The sequence below is a fragment of the Epinephelus fuscoguttatus genome, linkage group LG21, assembly GCF_011397635.1.
Source record: "Epinephelus fuscoguttatus linkage group LG21, E.fuscoguttatus.final_Chr_v1".
Lineage (NCBI taxonomy): Eukaryota > Metazoa > Chordata > Actinopteri > Perciformes > Serranidae > Epinephelus > Epinephelus fuscoguttatus.
Window position 1 is genome coordinate 14,724,059 of NC_064772.1, and position 18,533 is coordinate 14,742,591.

Sequence of the window (18,533 nt, forward strand, 5' to 3'; positions counted from 1 at the left end):
AGAAGATCCCTAGTTCAGGCAAAGAGTAAGGTGAATACTGAACGAGTCCAGACCGCTATCATGTAGGAGACTGCTCGTCTGACAATGGAAGTCAGGTCACGCGCCATCAATCACAGACGGCATAATCTGCTTGCTAGGGTGGAGGCATATGAACGAGTATCCTTCTCTCTGCTGGGCAGGATAGGATGGTATTATTTGAAAAAGGAAAGATTTCTTCAGTACGTCAGTGGCCTTTAGAGACAAACCCGTGGCTTAGCTCTCCTCCACATACACACACACACACACACACACACACACCCATGCTTTTACCCACATGGTCCCAACTACTTGTACTTTTCCAACTAATTTCTTATTTCCCCGTTTTAAGATGTATATGTATATTGTATATGTATGTATATTGTCCTTTACTCCTCGTTTATGTTTCTGTCTTCCTCAAATTCAGTAAAATGTCGATCACAAGAAGAAAAAACAGAGCTGGCGGATCTTAACCATGCTAGTGATGTCAGTTTATCCATCATAAACCCATTCTTGGTGATTCCTCGTGTGAAAACAACACAGTCAAGGGCAGAGCTGATTGAGATTCTACAATACATGTAATGAGCAAATAAATAGTGGGGTTTTTTTTGCTTCCTCAAGAGATTGGACCTCAATTACATGTCAAATTTCAGTGTAATTTAAAGGATTATGAGAAATTTTTCAGGTGGGTGCTAACGCAAAGCTCGAGCTCGGCTTTGATCTGCTTCATCATGCCGTGGATGCGATAAAGCAACTAAAAAATGATTCATTTATTCAGGAACTGTGAGCTGTGGCTTTGTGTGTTTCCTAATGAGTAATCTCCCATGTTCTGTATGAATCTTTAATAAGTGCCATTTAATGAATGAAACACATTGTGTGGTAAGTCATTAACTTTGAAAGCAACAGTGATTGCTTTTGAGGGATTAGGACACTTTCTTTGCATTTCAATGCGTGGTGTTAATTTTTCTGGATTTATCATCTTTGTAGTCCAGAGATAAAATACAGATTTAGAAAAATGTCATTAATGGAAAGATTTTTCTGCAAGCTTTTTAGTACTTGTACATGTGTACCACATCTCGGCTTAACGGGGGCTGTTTCATGCAGCGGCGCAGGTGCAAACAGATAAATGCCAGTCATTTGATGCCAGTGTTGTCACATCTCTGATCTCTTTCTGATGACAGATCAATCATGACAGCAGGACAGACAGATAATGCCTCCCCCGGCGGCTAAAATGTCCCCTTGCATGTGTTCACTTTTCTGACAGCGTCTTAACATTAACCTCATCATATGTCAGACTACTAAACTACTTGGAGTGACAGCACATTTGAGGGCACGGAAGAGTCACACTTCATTGCTGTTGTGTAAACAAGCTACCAGCCATGATGGACATCCACCCATTAACCTTAAGTCATGTATTCCTGTAATCACGTCTTGAAGGGTGGATGTGAACAGGTTTTTCTAGTCTGAATTCATATTTTTAGACCATCCATTCTGACATGAATAGAGCCTTACAGCACTTGACTGGTCTACTTGTCAACTAGCTCGGTATTTGAAATAATATCAGGGCAGGAAGTGTAATTTTGTTTTTAATTTTGAAGTGTCTTTTATTCAGTTTTTGTTTGGTATTCTTAAAGCTTTTTTAAGCCTTTGTGTTAAAAACCAAGACTTGCAGTGAATCTGGAGGCAAATAGGCTACATCTCTGACAACAGTCTCATCTGGAAAGAAAAGGAACTAGCTAAATATAGATGAAAATAATGCAGTTCAATTTAATTCAGTAGAACTTTATGTATCCCGAAGGAAATTCTTGTGTCAGAGAATGCTTCAAATTACAGTAACACTAGTGCAGTAACCACGATTTTAACGATTCACGACCAGTGGGTTCCCTGAGTCAAGGTCACTCACTGGGGCCAGTTTTAGAAATAATCGAGTATTAAATATACAGCAAATATACAAGTTAGAAGTGTTTTCAAGGAGCAAAAGCAAAACCAGTGCCTAATAGAGGAACAATAGGAGTAAGATATGTACGAGAGAAGAGTTAAGAGTTACTAAAAATGAACTAAAATAGTAGAACAAAGCAGACTGCACCTGATAATCAATGTTATATTGAATATGATATAACAATAGGAAATAGTGTTGCACATGACTGATAAAATGATATTGACAAGTGAACATGATATTGAAGAATAATATTGCACATGATGTTGAAAAGTAGTGATGTGCATCTAATGTGGGTGAATATTGCTGCCAGTGTTTCATTTCAGGTCTCCTCCCTACAAAAGGAGGAAGAAATACAAACACAAATATTAAAGTTTAAACACTGATTATCATTGTGGAAGACTGTAGAGCTTAACCAATTTCAAAAAATGGAAATTACAATTTGATTTTTAAATAACAATGTCCATGTATTGAAAACTTGCAAGCGAACAGAGAGGTCTAACGGCTTTAAACTGTTGGATAAATGGTTGAAATATTTAGGGACTGTTCTTAATTTATCAGAGGAGGGGACTGGGTTGGGTTTGTATTATCTTGAGCCTCACGCCAGTTGTAGAGCCAATGCAGTGAGCAAACAGGGCCAAAGTGAGCGTTATCACCAGGACAAACAGCTGATTTGTGAAGCAAAATGCAAATCTTCCATACAAATCCCATCATCACACAAGATGTGTGTGCACTTCACTTTGTTTTCCCAAATACACAACAGTGGCAGCAAAAGCTGGCCAGAATAGTATCAGTAGCTTTACGTGGCAGACATTATTAGATTTTAAAAACTTACCCTTTGATGTTTGAAAGTTATATAGTTTAGTTTTATATAGTTTTATATAGTATATGTACAAAATGAAATCCTGGAGTTGACAAAAGCTTTGATTTTTCACTACTGTCATGCACGCAGGAGCACAGAATTTCATGGGGGTTGTTTTTTTTTTACAGGATCAGGTAATCAGTTTATTTTTGGCAAAATTTTAAATGAGGCATGTAGGATAAAGTTACTTTCATGAAATATCACAATAATTCAAGATTAGTTTGGTTATTTTTGCTGGACAAAAGCATTCGTTTCACATGATGTGTTCAAGAACCGTATGTAATTTCAAAATCTGGCGATAATTTCTGTTTTGACAGTTTCTTGCTGTGATAAATGTTGTAATTTTTAAAGAAACATGTCTTTAAGTGGGCAGGTTTTGGGGTTCAGAGAGCTTTTAAAAAGAAGTAAAGAAAAAGATATACTTTATCAATCACAGAGGGGAAATTGAAGTCATACGCAGACATGCACAAAAAGGATCTAAACATGCATTAAATGGAGGGGTGTCAGGGTCCGCCATCCATGGGTGGCCCCCTCGCTTGCCCTGGGCAGCTGGGGCTTCGGTGCCTTGCTCAAGGGCACCCTGGCGGTGTTGATGAGGCCAGCTGGCACCTCTCTGCCAATCCACACTCCATATTAGGTCTGAACAGGGTCTTGAACCAGTGACCCTCTTGTTCCAACCCCAAGTCCCTATGGACTGAGCTACTGCCACCTCACAACAACCTTTTGAAGTTGCACATTCAAGTAGCTGATCTGACCACATCAACCAAACATTGACAGTTATTTATGACAACATTGTTCTTGGCTATCCGCTTTAAATAACTGTTCAGTTACATCTTGTTTAAAATCAATTTAAATGAACATGTGGAACATGCTGATGAAGGGCTTCTCTCAGTTAAACTGTGTGTTCAGGATGTCTGTCTCTGCCTCTCTCTCCAGGTGTCATCAGAACAGCTCTGCCCAACATGGACCGCGAGACAAGGGACCAGTATGTGCTCGTCATCCAGGCAAAAGACATGGTGGGCCAGATGGGTGGCCTCTCCGGCACCACCTCCGTTACTGTCACGCTTACTGATGTCAACGACAACCCGCCTCGGTTCGCTCACAGTAAGGCTTCTGTTCCTGATTGTCCCACCAGGGTCAATTAAGCTTGTCTTGTACAGTACATGCCATGTTTTCAACAGCTACTCAGCAATCAGAATAAAACCACCAGCTCCTTGCTTCATTTGCATGTGTTTTTGTTCCAGCTAAATGGGGCTTTAAAGATCTATTATCGCTGAAAAACCACTTGAACTCAGAGAGCCAAATGAGGTCATATTTTGTACTGTATGCAAGGCTGGAATGTTATTCCACCCTTGAAAACAAATTATTAGAAAATACTAAATTTGCTGTATTGTCTGTACCAACATTTTTCCTGCAATGGGTGGTAGAATACAGAAAGTATTCAGAAAACCTAAAAGCAAAACACACTCATTAAACCGTCACCATTAAAGTTTTCTAAGGTTAAGTTAACCACCGTCTTAACACCGTGCTCTTGTTATCTTTGTAACTTGGCTGTATTTGTATTTTCAGCAAATATTTTGTCTTTTTAGGACTAAATTAAAAAAAACAGTCTTCCTGCAAGGTGTGCACCTCCCTGCTTTACTCTTCATCAGAGCTGGGGGCTGCTTCTGCGTTGGATACCAGGATCAATCAGGCTCCGTTTTTTTGTTGTCAGCCTATTTCACGGGCTGCAAATGGGTTCCAGGCCGAGCTTTAAGATTCAAAGGAATGCAGTGCTTCTCATGATAATCCGAAGCGCCCAGCAATCGGTTTACCGCTGATAGCCCAACCACTGTCTGGCTGGTGCACTCACCACTGGACTGCCATGAAGCAGAGTCAATTTGCGGGCCCCTGGGGGGGAAAGAAAGGTTCAAGTTTGCACAACAAGTCATCAATGCCGTTTTAACCCAGTGCTGTCACGCTGGGAAGAAAGAGACTTTGGAGGGGTTCGGGGTTCTGCTCCTGCTGTCGCACTCGCAGGGTCATGGGTCAGAATCAATAGACCATTATGGAACATCAGAGCTGATAGAGAGTCCAGGAGCCAAAGCTAGTCCTTGGAAGAAATGAGAGAAGACAAGCCAAGGTTAGCTGCATGAGAGGACAGGCTGGGGAGGGGGGAGGGAAATGGGTAGGGTATTGAAAGGGTAGGGTAGGTGCATGGGGCAAATCGGAGGGAGGAAAGCAATTCTTCGGTCTTTTAAAGAGCTGCTATTCCACGGCAAATTAAAAAGCCATTATAAAGATTACATGGCGGCAAACAATGTCAGGCAGATTAGCATTTAGACGGTGGCTGAGGGAGACACTGTGAGGAACACAGAAAGGTCTGGTAATGAGCTCTGCCATGGTGATTGGAGAGATTATGATTATGAATATGATTCCCTTCTTTATTCTTATAAGAGTACTTTAAATCCGAAGGGTCAGACAAAAGCTCAGGGAACACAATGGAGAGTTTCGGAGTAATAGAATCTTCAAGTGGACATTTTATCCCGTGAAAGGTACCAAAGGGATCGACTGCCCCCCCCCCCCCAACCACACACACACACACACACACTTCTCTTTTTTTGGGTCCAAGGGATAACCCATTACACTCAGACAACATTTAGAGGGTTCTGTATTTTGTCAAATATATTCTACCAGCTGTAAAACTTGTAGAAATAACAACTGAAATTGGTCTTTGCTTTCTTAATTGCATATTTTTACTTTTCAATTGCCTTCCCCACTGCCTGTGCTGCAGTGAGAAGGGAAAGCAAAGTGCTTTATTCCATGTGTGTCACTGCTGCTGCCTGTCTGTGTTATGCAACATGAATTTATTGAGGAGCCACACAGCCGAATCAAAGCTGAAGGGGTATAAGAAAAGCTGAGCTGCTTGAAGGTGAGTTGGTGGTGAAATAAGCACATCCATTACCAGCATCCGCTCCTGTCCTTCCTCCTCCAGAGAACTATCAGTACACGGTGCTGGAGTCGCTGCCGGTGCAATCTGTGGTGGCCAGAATCAAAGCGGCTGATGCTGATATAGGCTCCAACGCAGAGATGGACTACAGGATCATGGACGGAGACGGGCCCGGCATATTCAACATAACAACAGATGAGAACACACAAGACGGGGTCATCGTCCTTCTGAAGGTACTGCACATAAAAACGGATAAAAAATGAAGACAGCCTCTTGTTTTGTCAGAAACTGAAGCCTTTGTAGCGTGACTTTCTGCCCATAATAGGGCGACACCCTCCCTCCTGAAAGTCACTGAGACATAGGGCAGAATTTTCCGGCTGTTGGTTAAAGCCCTGTACTTGAGCAGCTGGTGTGGCATTGAATATTGCTTGAAATATTGATTGAACTGGTGCGACTATTCCACATACAGTTAAATCCTATTTTACCTTGAAGTACGTAGAAAGAAAGACCACAATATCACAGTACTGCAGTTTTTCTTACAGCTGAATGCCTACTCTGAATGTGAGAGTTTAATAATGTATTTATTGTATGTGTCTGGAGGCTAATATAGCCAACCCACAGATATGAATGAATATTAAAGCTCAAGGTGATGCCTTTTTCACAGTGAAAGTTTAAAGCATTTGGCTGATGATATTGTTTATTCTTTTCCATTGAAAGGCCTTAACCAAAAATGTATTGATCCTTTTAAAGTAACAAAACAGCTACCAGAGTGCGATGTGATTCTGCATATTAACATGTTTTCTGTGTAAACAGGAAGGTAGGAAGGAACTTGTCACATTAGCAAATAGATAGTAGTAGCCAGTCCAATGTAACATACAAACATGGAGGTGGCTGAGCCGAAATGGCACTGGCTAGTGCTAGTCACTCTTTCGGTGCAAACGTGGCAACAGTGCTGACAGAGCTAACAGTGTTTATGGTGGTTAGGTCACACTCACTGGGGTGGCTTGAGGGGGAGCGACTGAGGGAAGGGTGGGTGTTATGCTTCTGCTACGTCCCACCACCATGGGTCGGGATAGCTTTATTCCTGATCGGGGTGACCTGGGGGAAAGAGGATGGGGAGTTAGCAAAACCAAAAACACAGCAACTACCCGTAATTCCAGCCTAGCTCAAAGATCCTGAAAGCCAGTCGGTAATTGTTAGAATTTGTAGGCTGCTTTCAGACCTAGAGTTGTCTTGCTTTGGTCCGAATCAGGAATTAATTTTGTTACAAAGTTGAATAATTGCCTCAAGTTGGTTGGTGCTCTCATGGCAGCATTTACAAGCGGACCATATCAAGTGCCTTGCATCAGAAAGCTGCTCTTGATTGGTCAGAATTTCCATGCAGGAAAAATCCAGGAAGTAAACAAAATGTTGAAGAAGAGTACACTTACAAGATAAATGTGACACTTTCTAATGTCACAGTGGAGGGACAACTATGCAGGTTGATTTTAGCGCTGGTCATCGTGGACTATATTGCTGTCATTGTTCATTTTAGTCAAACCATACAGTTTGAAAACGAGGCGCGGCTCCAACTAGAAAACAATGTTTTGATGCATTGGATGTGCTGAATGTGCATATTAAGGCAGTGCAGGAGGAGGCGCACATTAATAATCCTCCAGGACTGTAACATGCTCATGTTTAACCCAAACAATGTGTCATGTGACTGCAGTTGGTTCGGATAAAGGTAAGAACACGTCCTCACCACAAACAAACCACACCAGAGTTTGTTTTTAACCAGACCGAGACCACCTCTTCAAGAGGCCCTTGGTCCAGTTGTTTTGGTGCGCACCCTAGTGTGATTGTTGTGTTCACACCTGCCCAAATGAGCCGCACTTTGGGGGCAAACAAACTTGAGTTCGATTGGACCAAGCCTAACAGGGCAGGTGTGAATGCACCCTTAGTCATGGGGACATAGGTGAGGTTACACCGTTGGTACTTTTAAGAGTACTGACTAAATTACGTCAGGGTATTGAGTGCAGATTCATGTTGAATAAATCAGTGCTAAATTTTGGTACCAAAGCCCACCTGGGTGAGAACACCAGGTTCAGACAGGAGGCGGAAGTACTACAAAGTGTCCCGAAGCTGGGAAGCTGCCTGCAGAACTGGCTGGCTTCTCAGTGTTGGGGGGCATTGCGGCAGACACAACAAAACACCAAGGAGCCGTCGGGTTCAGAAGGGAGGCAGAAGTGCTGCAAAGTGCACCAAAACCAATAGTGATACTGATAGTTCTGGTTTTTCTGGTCTATTCCCTTTTCTATTTTATTTTAGAAATAGCATAGTACCACCACTGTTTGTGGTTGTGTTTTTGAAAATGTGTCCTTAATCCACAGATGTTGTTAGTTGCCTCAAAACAGAGTGAGAGACACGAGCAGACACACATATTCACATATAGGCAAGCAGACACACACACACACACACACACACACACACACACACACACAGATGCTCTATTTGTGATTAGAAGAGAGCAGCGGAGCAGAATTGCATGTAGACTGCAGCTTGCTGAAAAATTACATTTTTGTTATTAGCCTACAGTAAGGGTAAAGTAACAAATAAAGCTACCATTGGCTACCAGCACCAAATTCAAGGTACCAGACATAACAATTTGACAAAGCATTTCATTGGATGCAAAATTAGTTTTCACCCTCAAGTGCAGAATGAGTCATCGCCATTATCATTTCCAGGTAATGACAAACTCTAAAATACCAGTTAGAATACCTGCAAAATGACTTTTTTGTCACTGTTGGGTCAAATACTGACGTATTGTTGATGATCAGTGCAAGACATTTTTACCTAAACAACAAACAAACAAACACAATTATATAATCATATTAGGTCTTTAACAGGTATTGACTATTAGGCCTTACGTAGCTGAATCTCTGCTGTAGAGCTCCACTGTCATCCAAAAACTCTTACACTGGGTGATGTCCTCCTTTATTACAACAAACCTGGACACTGAAATTTGTTTTGAGTCCTTTCCACATACACTGTCCTGCAGCTGTAAATATTTACAAGAGCATCAAATGTGTATTAATCCGCAGCTGAAAATAGTCTCCAAGAAATGCAATATTTACTCCCGTTGGGTAACATTTTCTAAGAACTGTGGTGCCCTGCTGTTTCAGGAACTGAAACTGTATATCTGTGACTTGTTTTTTTTAAATATTAACAGGTTTTAGAATGAATGAATGGGCTTGGGAAAAACTTAAGCATTTTTGGTTTTGGTCTTTTCATGGGATTTGGCAGCAAGAGAAATATCGAGCCTCCAGCCTTGTACTTAAACTTTTGTCTATTTGGATCTGTGGTGAGTTGGATAGCACGCTGGCACATAGAGCCGGCACAAAGAGTGATGCATTCTTTAGTTGTGAGAGAAAAATAATGATACAATTTCATAAGCTTATTTATTGGAGGATATTAGGACAAATGCCTTTCCCAGTTTCCCCCTCTCCTCTTTACACACCTTCCCCTGTTTCAAAATGCCTTCTGCCCCTTTAAGTGATAATCACTAATGACAAATCAGCATTGACAAACTCAAGCACCTTTGATCGAAGTAAACATCCATGTCCACTCAAAGGTTTTCTACCTCAGCAGTTCCAGACTACAAGACAGTGTAGAGACCACTGTAAGGATTGACGGAGGGGAGAGACACTTTGAAGTCGGATTTATACTTGTGCATCAGCTCTATGCAGAGCCTACGCCGTAGCCTACACCTGTGGACTACGCCGTTGTGAGCATTTATACTTGTGCCGTATCTGTGTCACTCTGCAGTTACACCTCCAAAACACTGGTCAGCAGTGGAGTTTTTGTGCTGTTAGATTTAGTTGATTCAAAACACACCCAAAACACTCATTAAATATGGCTTAATAGAAACAATTTCAAACACAGGTACACACATCGGCTTCATTTTAACTCGCAAGATTCATAGACAAAGCAATTGTCTTTATCTGGACACATTTTCCCCACAAATACAACATGCTAATGTTTTTAGCACAAGCCTATGGCATTTTACATTGTATAAATTAGCATAGCGGCTAGCAGACTTTTCTTCTACTCATATGAAGGGAACAAAGTAACATCTAACAAAGGTAACATCACAAAATTTGGTTCCATTACAGCTCACAAGGTTCATGTACGAAACAACTGTCTTATACTAAACACATTTTCCAAATGAATATAACATGCATATAACATTTTTAGCACAAGCACAATTTTACGACTAGCAGATATTTCCTTTACTCATATGAAGCCAGGATAAATCACACAAGACTTACAATGCTATTTTGTGGAGGCTTTACTGTCTTCACAGTTTATTGTTCCTTATCTGTGAAATGAAAGTAACAAAAGCTGTATTTTTACTGAGGGAAATGGTTTCAGCTTACAAAAATAAACAGGACATCTGTGTCACTGTGACGTGTAGTTACATTTCTGGGGCGGTGTACATCAGGCTACAGTGTAGGTTACGGCCTAGGCTCTGCATTGAGGTAGAGCGTGGCGTTTATTCGATGCAGAAGTATAAATCCCACTTAACACCTGAAGTCCTAGTAAAAAAGAAATTACAGCGTTTTTAGCTTCTGTACTGTGATGTAATTCCACTGAAACAGAGTATTTGAAGGGTGTGCACTTACAAAAGGGATTCAAATCAAATCAGTTGCATTTGATTGGACTGCTAAGAAGTGGGCGTGCTTAGAGTTTAGTATGATACTGAGCTGCAGTGGACTGTTGGCTCCACACATCTTCCAAGCTGTTAATTTAGGAGACGGAACGAGTTAGAGCTGAATGAATTACATCTCAGCCACATTGTTTTGAAGATGAAAACAAAGGTTTTGCCCAATGATATCAAAACTCACATCTCTTCCTATCTCTTTCTCCATATTGCTCTTTTAGCTACTGCAACCCACAAAGTTTCACATCACCTGTATGTCTAGCCCATGGCCCAAGGTCTCGTTTGATTGGATAACCTTTTGTAAAAGTCCCTGACTAAAGGATGAGTCATCAAACATTTGAAACTGTTTCACAGAAACAGAGAAGGCAAGGGATTTTGACGTAAAAAAGACTCTGATTCTGATTTTTTTTTAACATATATTTGGCATATTACAAGACATAAAAGATCAATTAACACAGAGTCACAGGATTAAAACTGGGAGGATGTATTTTTCATTTCATGGGGACTTTAAAAAACACTCCTCTCACCATGGGAACTAAGATGCTATAAATAATATCACTGATATCCACCTACATAAAATGAAATAAAACATCTCAAGTTAAATGTGTAACAAAGCCACTTATTCATTAACACAGGAAATTTGTTGCACATTCTTGCCTCACTTTTGGATGCGCCAGCGCTCGTGGCTCACACTTTACATTTCATGGTTTCAGAGGAGTTGAAATGGGCTCCTCGGGCCACATGGATGTGACAGTTCATTGCTGCAGCTCTTTTGTGGGAGAGGGAGAGCCATTGTTGGACACTAGCAATTCTTGTCAGATGGGGCAATTTGACCCTTTGTTTGTTTTGTACTGAACTCAGACAATTACAACATCAGTGAGAGTCACTGACAATGAAAGTGTCAAATCAATGTTCTCCTGCAGTATATTATATGTTGCAATGGAGAGTTCGATAAGCCAGACAAAATGACAAGAGGCTCCAAAAGCGTTCATTTCTAAAGGTTTTCACCATGCTGTGTGTCTTTCTTTATGATCAATAGCATTGCTCTCTCAGCACAAAGTAACTCTCTTCCATCGGCAAATGACTTTGTTTAAATCTGAGTATGTGTTAAATAGAAATAGGTCTTTAAAATCCACATCCTTAATTGGGATCAATATCTCAGCATTGGAAGAATGATTCACAGATAACTGCATTACGAAGTGTTTGTTTGCCCTTGACTGGCTAAAAATGTGTAGCAGCCACAGCAGTGTAGTCTTCAAGTACATTTCCAACAAAACACTGAACATTTTCTGCCACCTCTTTTATTTTGACAAGAAAAGTGAACATCTCTCACTTGTCTTGTGTATTCTGTCTCCTCCAGCCTCTAGACTTTGAAACAAAGAGCAGCTACTCTCTAAGAATCGAGGCCACAAACAGGAATATTGACTCCAACTTCTTGAGCTTGGGCCCTTTTAGCGACACAACATCAGTCAAGGTGACAGTGGAAGATGTGAACGAGCCACCTGTCTTTTCCACACCGCTTAGCAGGATGTCTGTTGCGGAAGACGCCAGAGTGGGCACCTCAATCGGGAGAGTCTCTGCTCATGACCCAGACACCTCCAACAATGCCATCAGGTACAGTACTAACCATTTGCCCACCTGCTGTTTCATGTATCTCTAAGCCATTTCAACAGGTGAAATATGCTCTTAGAAATCCAAACAAAGCTCCCAGGGGCCCCTCTCATGGTTCCCACAGCTCTTTAAAAAAGTATTGACACTAAACAAAGGCTTTAATTGGTATTTAAGTGTCCTAAATCAGTTTTTTGAAAGTCTTGAAAATGCTCAGACATGGGAAGTTTGATTTTGTAAGTAATTTGGCTGAAACCAATACAAGGGAATGCATATGAGGTTCAGTGTATTTTAATTGTTGTGAATTGGTCTTAAATTTCATTCCAAGTGGCATTAAAAATGTTTTAAAGGTCTTAGCTCTAACTTGTCTTAAGCTGTAGGAACTCTGCCTTTGGGCCTTCACCTGCAAAATGTCAATCAAATTAACAAGTACCAACCAGAAAGAGACTCATTAAATCACCACATAGAAAGATCACAAAGAGACTCAGTTTCGTTCCCTTTTCATTCGGAATGAAAGTTCATTCCTATTAAAAGTGATCTTGTAAACACCTAATTCGGAATGAAAATGGCCAATGCGATTGAAAATTCATTCCGATGTAAGGGGCTGGAATATTCCGTTTCTGATTCCGAATGAAAGAATTTCTCGCACTTGTGTACACTCATTCCTCTTTAAGTTCATTCCGGTCTTTCTGCGCATGCTCGTTTCCTTGCCCTTCTGGCGCGATGATGTATATAGCACGCATGTGACTTGTCATCTATCTCCCTTCTTTGACCTTCTACCTCCCTTCTCCTCCTCAACAGACGAAGCATTAGCAGAACAAGGTTGTTGTCGTACTGCTGCTTCAAGAATATAAGCAAAACAAGCCCGAGAAAGGCACTGAGAATGGCGTCGTCAAGCATCTTATTATCCGGAGCGAGGACTATAGTGTATACGTAGCATCCGCCCCGCCCCCTATCCAATCAGAAACCTTCCCTGCCCCAAACCTTGCGCGGACCCGAATAAAGGTGATTAACTGATCTCCTGTGTAAACCCTCATTCGGAATGGATATTTCCCATGTAAACTACCTGGAAAAACTGTAATTCCGAATGATTTCATTCAGATTTATTTCATTCTGAATGAGAAGCCATCATGTAACCGCAGCCATTGAAAAGGAGCAAAACAGCCACAAACATCTAGACAAAATATAAATTGACTACAAAGAGATTTAAAATAACTACACAGAAACAAAACAACCACAAAGAGACACAAATTAACTACAGAGATGCAAAGCTACTACAATCAAAATGACTACAAAGAGATGCAAAAGAGATGCAAAACAGCTGCGAAGAGACACAAAGAGACTCACAGTGACTGCTAGATGGGCAAAACAATCAGAAATAGGCCAAAAATGACTACAAGGAGATGCAAAGCAACTACAGAAAGATTCAAAATGACTACTAAGAAACAAAATAACTACAGAGACACAAAATGACTACAAAGAGATGCAAAACAGCTGCAAGGAGACATTCAGAGAATCAGATGATTATGAAATGGGGCAAGAGACTCAAAACACAAAAAGACACAAAATAACTACAAAGAGATGCAAAGCAAATACAGAGATTCAAAATGACTACAAAAAGATTTGAAATAACTAGAGTTGACCAAAATGACCACAAAAAGACACAAAGCAACTTCAAAAAGACATAAAGCTGCTGTAAATAGCTTCAGATGTCTTCAAAGAGATGTGTCGTGATAACAGTGAGACTCAAAATGACTACAAAGAGATGCAAAGTTACTACAAAGAAACATAAAATAACCACAGAGACACAAAGCAACTACAAACAAACTCAAATGACTACAAAAAGGATGCAAAAATACCACAAAGAGACACAAAATGACTACAAAGAGATGCAAAACAACTGCAGAGGGATAAAAGGAGACTCAAATGATTACGAAACAGGGAAAAACAATCACAAAGACACACAAAATAAGAGATTCAAAATGACTACAAAGAGATGTAAAATGACTACTGAGAAACCAAAAACGACCATTAAAAGACAAAGCAACTACAAAGAGATGCCAGTCAGCCACAAACAGATTCAAATGACTTCAGAGAGACATACAGGCATTACAGTGAGACTCAGAATGACTACAAAGAGTTGTTAAACAGCGGCAACAAGACACAAAGAGACAACGACTACAAAAAGGGGAAAAACAATCATGAAGAGACAGAAAATGACTACAAAAAAGTGTCAACAAACAAAAACAGGTTAAACATTAAAGAATTAGTAATTATGTCAGTCGAATCAGATTTGGCTGCTCATATGAAAATTCAACAATTTGTTCTTTTTTTTCCCAATGTGAAGTTTTGAAGGTTGAATGGGGTTCAGCAGGACGTTCAGTACAACAGCAGCATTCATGTAATATAGTGAACAAGCTAACTGCGCTAACAGTGGTGTAAATTCACCACTCCGAAGCAGAGGGGAAAGATAAGGTTATCTTGGAGTGCTGTAGTGAAAAGTGTCTCCTCTTCCATGCCATTACATTGTGCCCGCAGCTGCTTGTACCAAGGAGTAGCATGAGAGTCAAGAGCGCTCACTCTGCAGCAAAACCTGGAGGTGTTGAGGTCCCCAGCACACAAAAATGACTGCCCAACTTGAAGCAATCTCAGTTGACCGATGATTCGAATCCCCAACTTTCAAGGCGCAGCCCAACTAAACAACTTTAAAATCTGTGTGTCTTGCATGTGGCCAGGGGCCCATTGTCTCATAACCCACCAGTGCAAACACAGAATCCATAGACCCTTCAAAGTCCCTGATGTGGCTGTCAGAAAGACAATGCCAGATGGTGGCGGGGGGGGGGGGGAGTGCAGGATTTGCAAAAGTAAAATGCCATCTTGAGCGAGAGAAGGGCATTCCTGCAGGAGGGTCAAGGCTCAACACTTGTGTTTTGGCATTTGTGACTCAAAACAAGCACTCACATTGCCAGTCTGTGCAGCGTCACTCTCGAGATCCCCACCACCTATTTTGCATTAATTGAATGAATACTGTATAGTATTCATGCTTGGTCTGTTAGGATTGTTAGTAATCTTAATCAGAAAATCAAATTACTGCGCCATTGTAGCTGTAAATTGCCTCTTTTTGCTCCTGTGACTGTTATCAGCGTCTGCAATATATTTCACTACATCTGTTGAAATTAAAATTATTGTGGAACTAATGCAGCCACAAGAGTCAAATTACATTGCAATAATACCCTTTGGATGTAGGCTAATTGAAGTTGTAATTTTCTCTAGAAATACGAGTTGCTGTGTATTGAAAGGGTTTGATCAGTGTTGTGTGCTGAGGGACAAGCAGACAGACTTAAATTTGATCAAAACTTAATAGGGTTTTGTTTCACTCCTGCTACGAAGTTCCAAGTTCCTGCTGCACGTCTGGATTTAAACTCTGCACTTGTGTTAACTCTTTGTGTTTTGAGATTAGATTGGAAACCATCTTATAAGTCGTAAAAAGTGTGAACACAGTTCATTGATGATTGATTAAAGCTCTCTCGGCATCAGCTGAAAATATTCACTGTGATTGCTGCACAGTTTGATGGAAGAAAAATATCATAATCTTTTCTCACAAGTGGAGGGAACAGTAAAATGTCAAATCAATACCACTATAAAAAAGCAATTTTTTAAAGCACGCCGGCTGTGTGTGTGTGTGTGTGTGTGTGTGTGTGTGTGTGTGTGCTTTCGTCCAGGTACTCCATTGACAGGAACACAGACTTGGAGCGCTTCTTCAACGTGGACGCTCTGAGTGGGGTCATCAGCACAGCCAAGCCTCTGGACCGAGAGGTCAACCTGATCCATAACCTCACCATCTTTGCCATCGAGACCCGTAAGTATGCTCACAGCACCCACACTCTCTGTCGCACCAGGCAGAGTTGACCGCTCACTAAACCCGTCATGGGATTGTGTTAAAGGTGACACTCAGCACTTCAACAAGTTTGAAGGGTGGTGGGTTTTTTTGTTTGTTTTTTTTAATTTCTGCAAAACTAAAAATAAGAGGGCAAACGTGTAAGGAATGGTTTAAACAGTGTGTTTGTCTACTTAAAAATAAGCTAAAGGGTTCCCACACTCATGGAAACCTGGAAGAGTCGTGGAATCCCATGGTGTCATTTTCCAGACCTGGAAAAATCAACAAATTAGTAAAAATCCTTGAAAGTTTTGAGAAAATCATGGAATTTTGTTGTGTGTAATGACATTGTAACAGTAATCCCCCAGGGATAACCTCCACGTAATGTAACGTTAGAGCAAATGAATTTTTTGTAGCTGATGGCATAATGTAGCTTTAATATGCATCAATATGTGAGAAAAATGACGGGCAAATGGGGCAAGAAAAAAACGTCAATATGGGTCCATGATATGTGTGAGATCCCTTGAAACTAGAATTGCTATCATGTCCAGCTAACTGGCTTACTACCCCTGTAGTAACCCAAGTGTCACTTCCAAGGCTAGGGAGCATTTCATTAGCTAACTACATTCATTTGTGATGTTAAATATGCTATAAAAAGCTGTTTGAGACTAGCGCAGACTGTGTAGTATCTTCCCACTCTGTTGCAGCTTATCCTGGATGCTATCAGAGTCCAGGGTAATGTTAGCAGCTTTGTTATGCTCTTTATTGGATTTGGGGGAATTCACACTCCAGCAGCTGCAGCCAAAGGTACACTAGATAGAGTTATGTTTGCCTTTTGTAACATTAAAAATGCAAACAAACTTTCACTTTGCAGCAAAATAGGAATATGATAGAACAAAATAACAGTCTGTTGTAATGTTTTTCCTAAAATTGCTTTATAAGACCAGGACTAACTAGCTCAGCGCTGCAATACAAGAGCAATGCAGTTTATTTATTTCCATGTCTTCTACATAAATCACAAGCTGGTGAAGATGCTAACTGTAGCTCAATACTGTATCACGCATTAAGCTTTCAATAATGATAAATAAACTCAATATGGCACCACAAAAGACAAAGGGAAACTCCTTGTTTGTGAAAACCTGACTCTGACCTTGAACAAGTGTCCACAAAGTGTTATTCTTGGGCAGGAAAGCAGTGGCAGGGCACTGGGGAGCACTTAATCCCGGTGCTTTATAAAAGAAACACACCCAGTGCTGACATTAGCATTAGCTAGGAAGCTAGTGTAACGCTATGTTAACAGAGGGTTGGCTACAAAGCTAACAACAACCTGACAACGTGTATGTGATAAAAGCACAACACTCACCAGCAACATTCAGTGTCTGGCTGAGCTGTTCCCACAGATGGGCTTCTGTCTTTCTTGTGATAGTTTCATGTAACTCAGGACAGGCAGTAATTAAAGGAGCATCAGTGACGACACCATCTTGGTGAAGGTCTCTGAAAAGTTGAGAGATTTTCAACGAGAAATGCTCAGAGCAGCTGCACAAAAAAGCCAGGGCACTCTGAAAAAAGATGCTTTTTCTTTAAAGCCCCGTTTCCACCAAACACTTTCCGTATGGTACGTTTGGAACCAAAAGTACCCTCTCAGACATGGTACCTAGACCCTTGCGTTTCCACAGCAAACAGTACCCTGTCATGTGGGCGAGGTTGTTGTCACTCACTGCTCCGTCCAGCACTCACTGTATTTCCTCATTACTGGTGACACAGAGGGAAGTCTGCACCTCGTTCATTGTCCACAGGACAAAATAAAACAGGCTGCCATGAGAGTCTCTCTCCACTGGATATTTAAAAATAGCAGATTTGTACATTTAGTCCTTCTCAGGCAAGCTCGGGGGTTTAGTGTTGCCGGAGCCCACAGGAATGATGCTCCACGATGCTTTGTTTTCTCTGAGTGAGGATTAAAATATATGCCATTGACATTATCCGGTCACAATTAATACATATATACACATACATACATACATACATATATATATATATATATATATATATATATATATATATATAAATTCTTGAAGATCCACTCGATACTAAAAGTGTATGTCATAAAAAACTAATGGAATTATTGTCAATTGTGTGCTGATGGATTCATGTTGTCAACTCATGCATTGAGAAATATTACAAGTAAATGTTCCACCTTAAAAGTCGCCGGCAGTCGGCCTAGTGAATTAAGTTATTTTTTTCTCTGACTCCAGCTGCTGCAAGAGGCAACAAAATATCCTTTCATTTTGTAGTTATAGTTTACTAATAAAACTCTCTACGGTATGAACAGTGGTTACTCGAGCTTCATAACCAGCCACAGCTCAGCCCTGAGCGTCCTCCACTGACCAATTAACGGACTGCAGTTTTCACAGCTTCACCTTTTAGTTGTTTAGTTGTTAACAGAAGGGTGACCAAAAATGGGGACGGTATGTAACGGTTCCATTGGTACCATACACAACTTTTCACAGTGGAAACAAAAAAAACAAACAGAATTGAACCGCATCGTACTGCTGGGTGGAAACGGGGCTTAAGCGGCTGCATACAGTCCCTCCTCATTAGAAACGATTG

General features: G+C 40.8%; 1 protein-coding gene across 4 annotated transcripts in view; it reads left to right on the plus strand.

Moving 5' to 3' along the window:
- LOC125882280 (cadherin-7-like) overlaps nucleotides 1–18,533 on the plus strand; it is a 269,395-nt gene that overhangs the window by 199,215 nt on the left and 51,647 nt on the right. For all 4 annotated transcript variants that reach the window (XM_049566066.1, XM_049566064.1, XM_049566067.1 and 1 more), the window contains 4 exons: nucleotides 3,750–3,917; nucleotides 5,788–5,975; nucleotides 11,802–12,055; nucleotides 15,772–15,908. In XM_049566066.1, coding sequence (XP_049422023.1) covers nucleotides 3,750–3,917; nucleotides 5,788–5,975; nucleotides 11,802–12,055; nucleotides 15,772–15,908 — 747 coding nt within the window. The remainder of the gene's footprint in view (nucleotides 1–3,749; nucleotides 3,918–5,787; nucleotides 5,976–11,801; nucleotides 12,056–15,771; nucleotides 15,909–18,533) is intronic.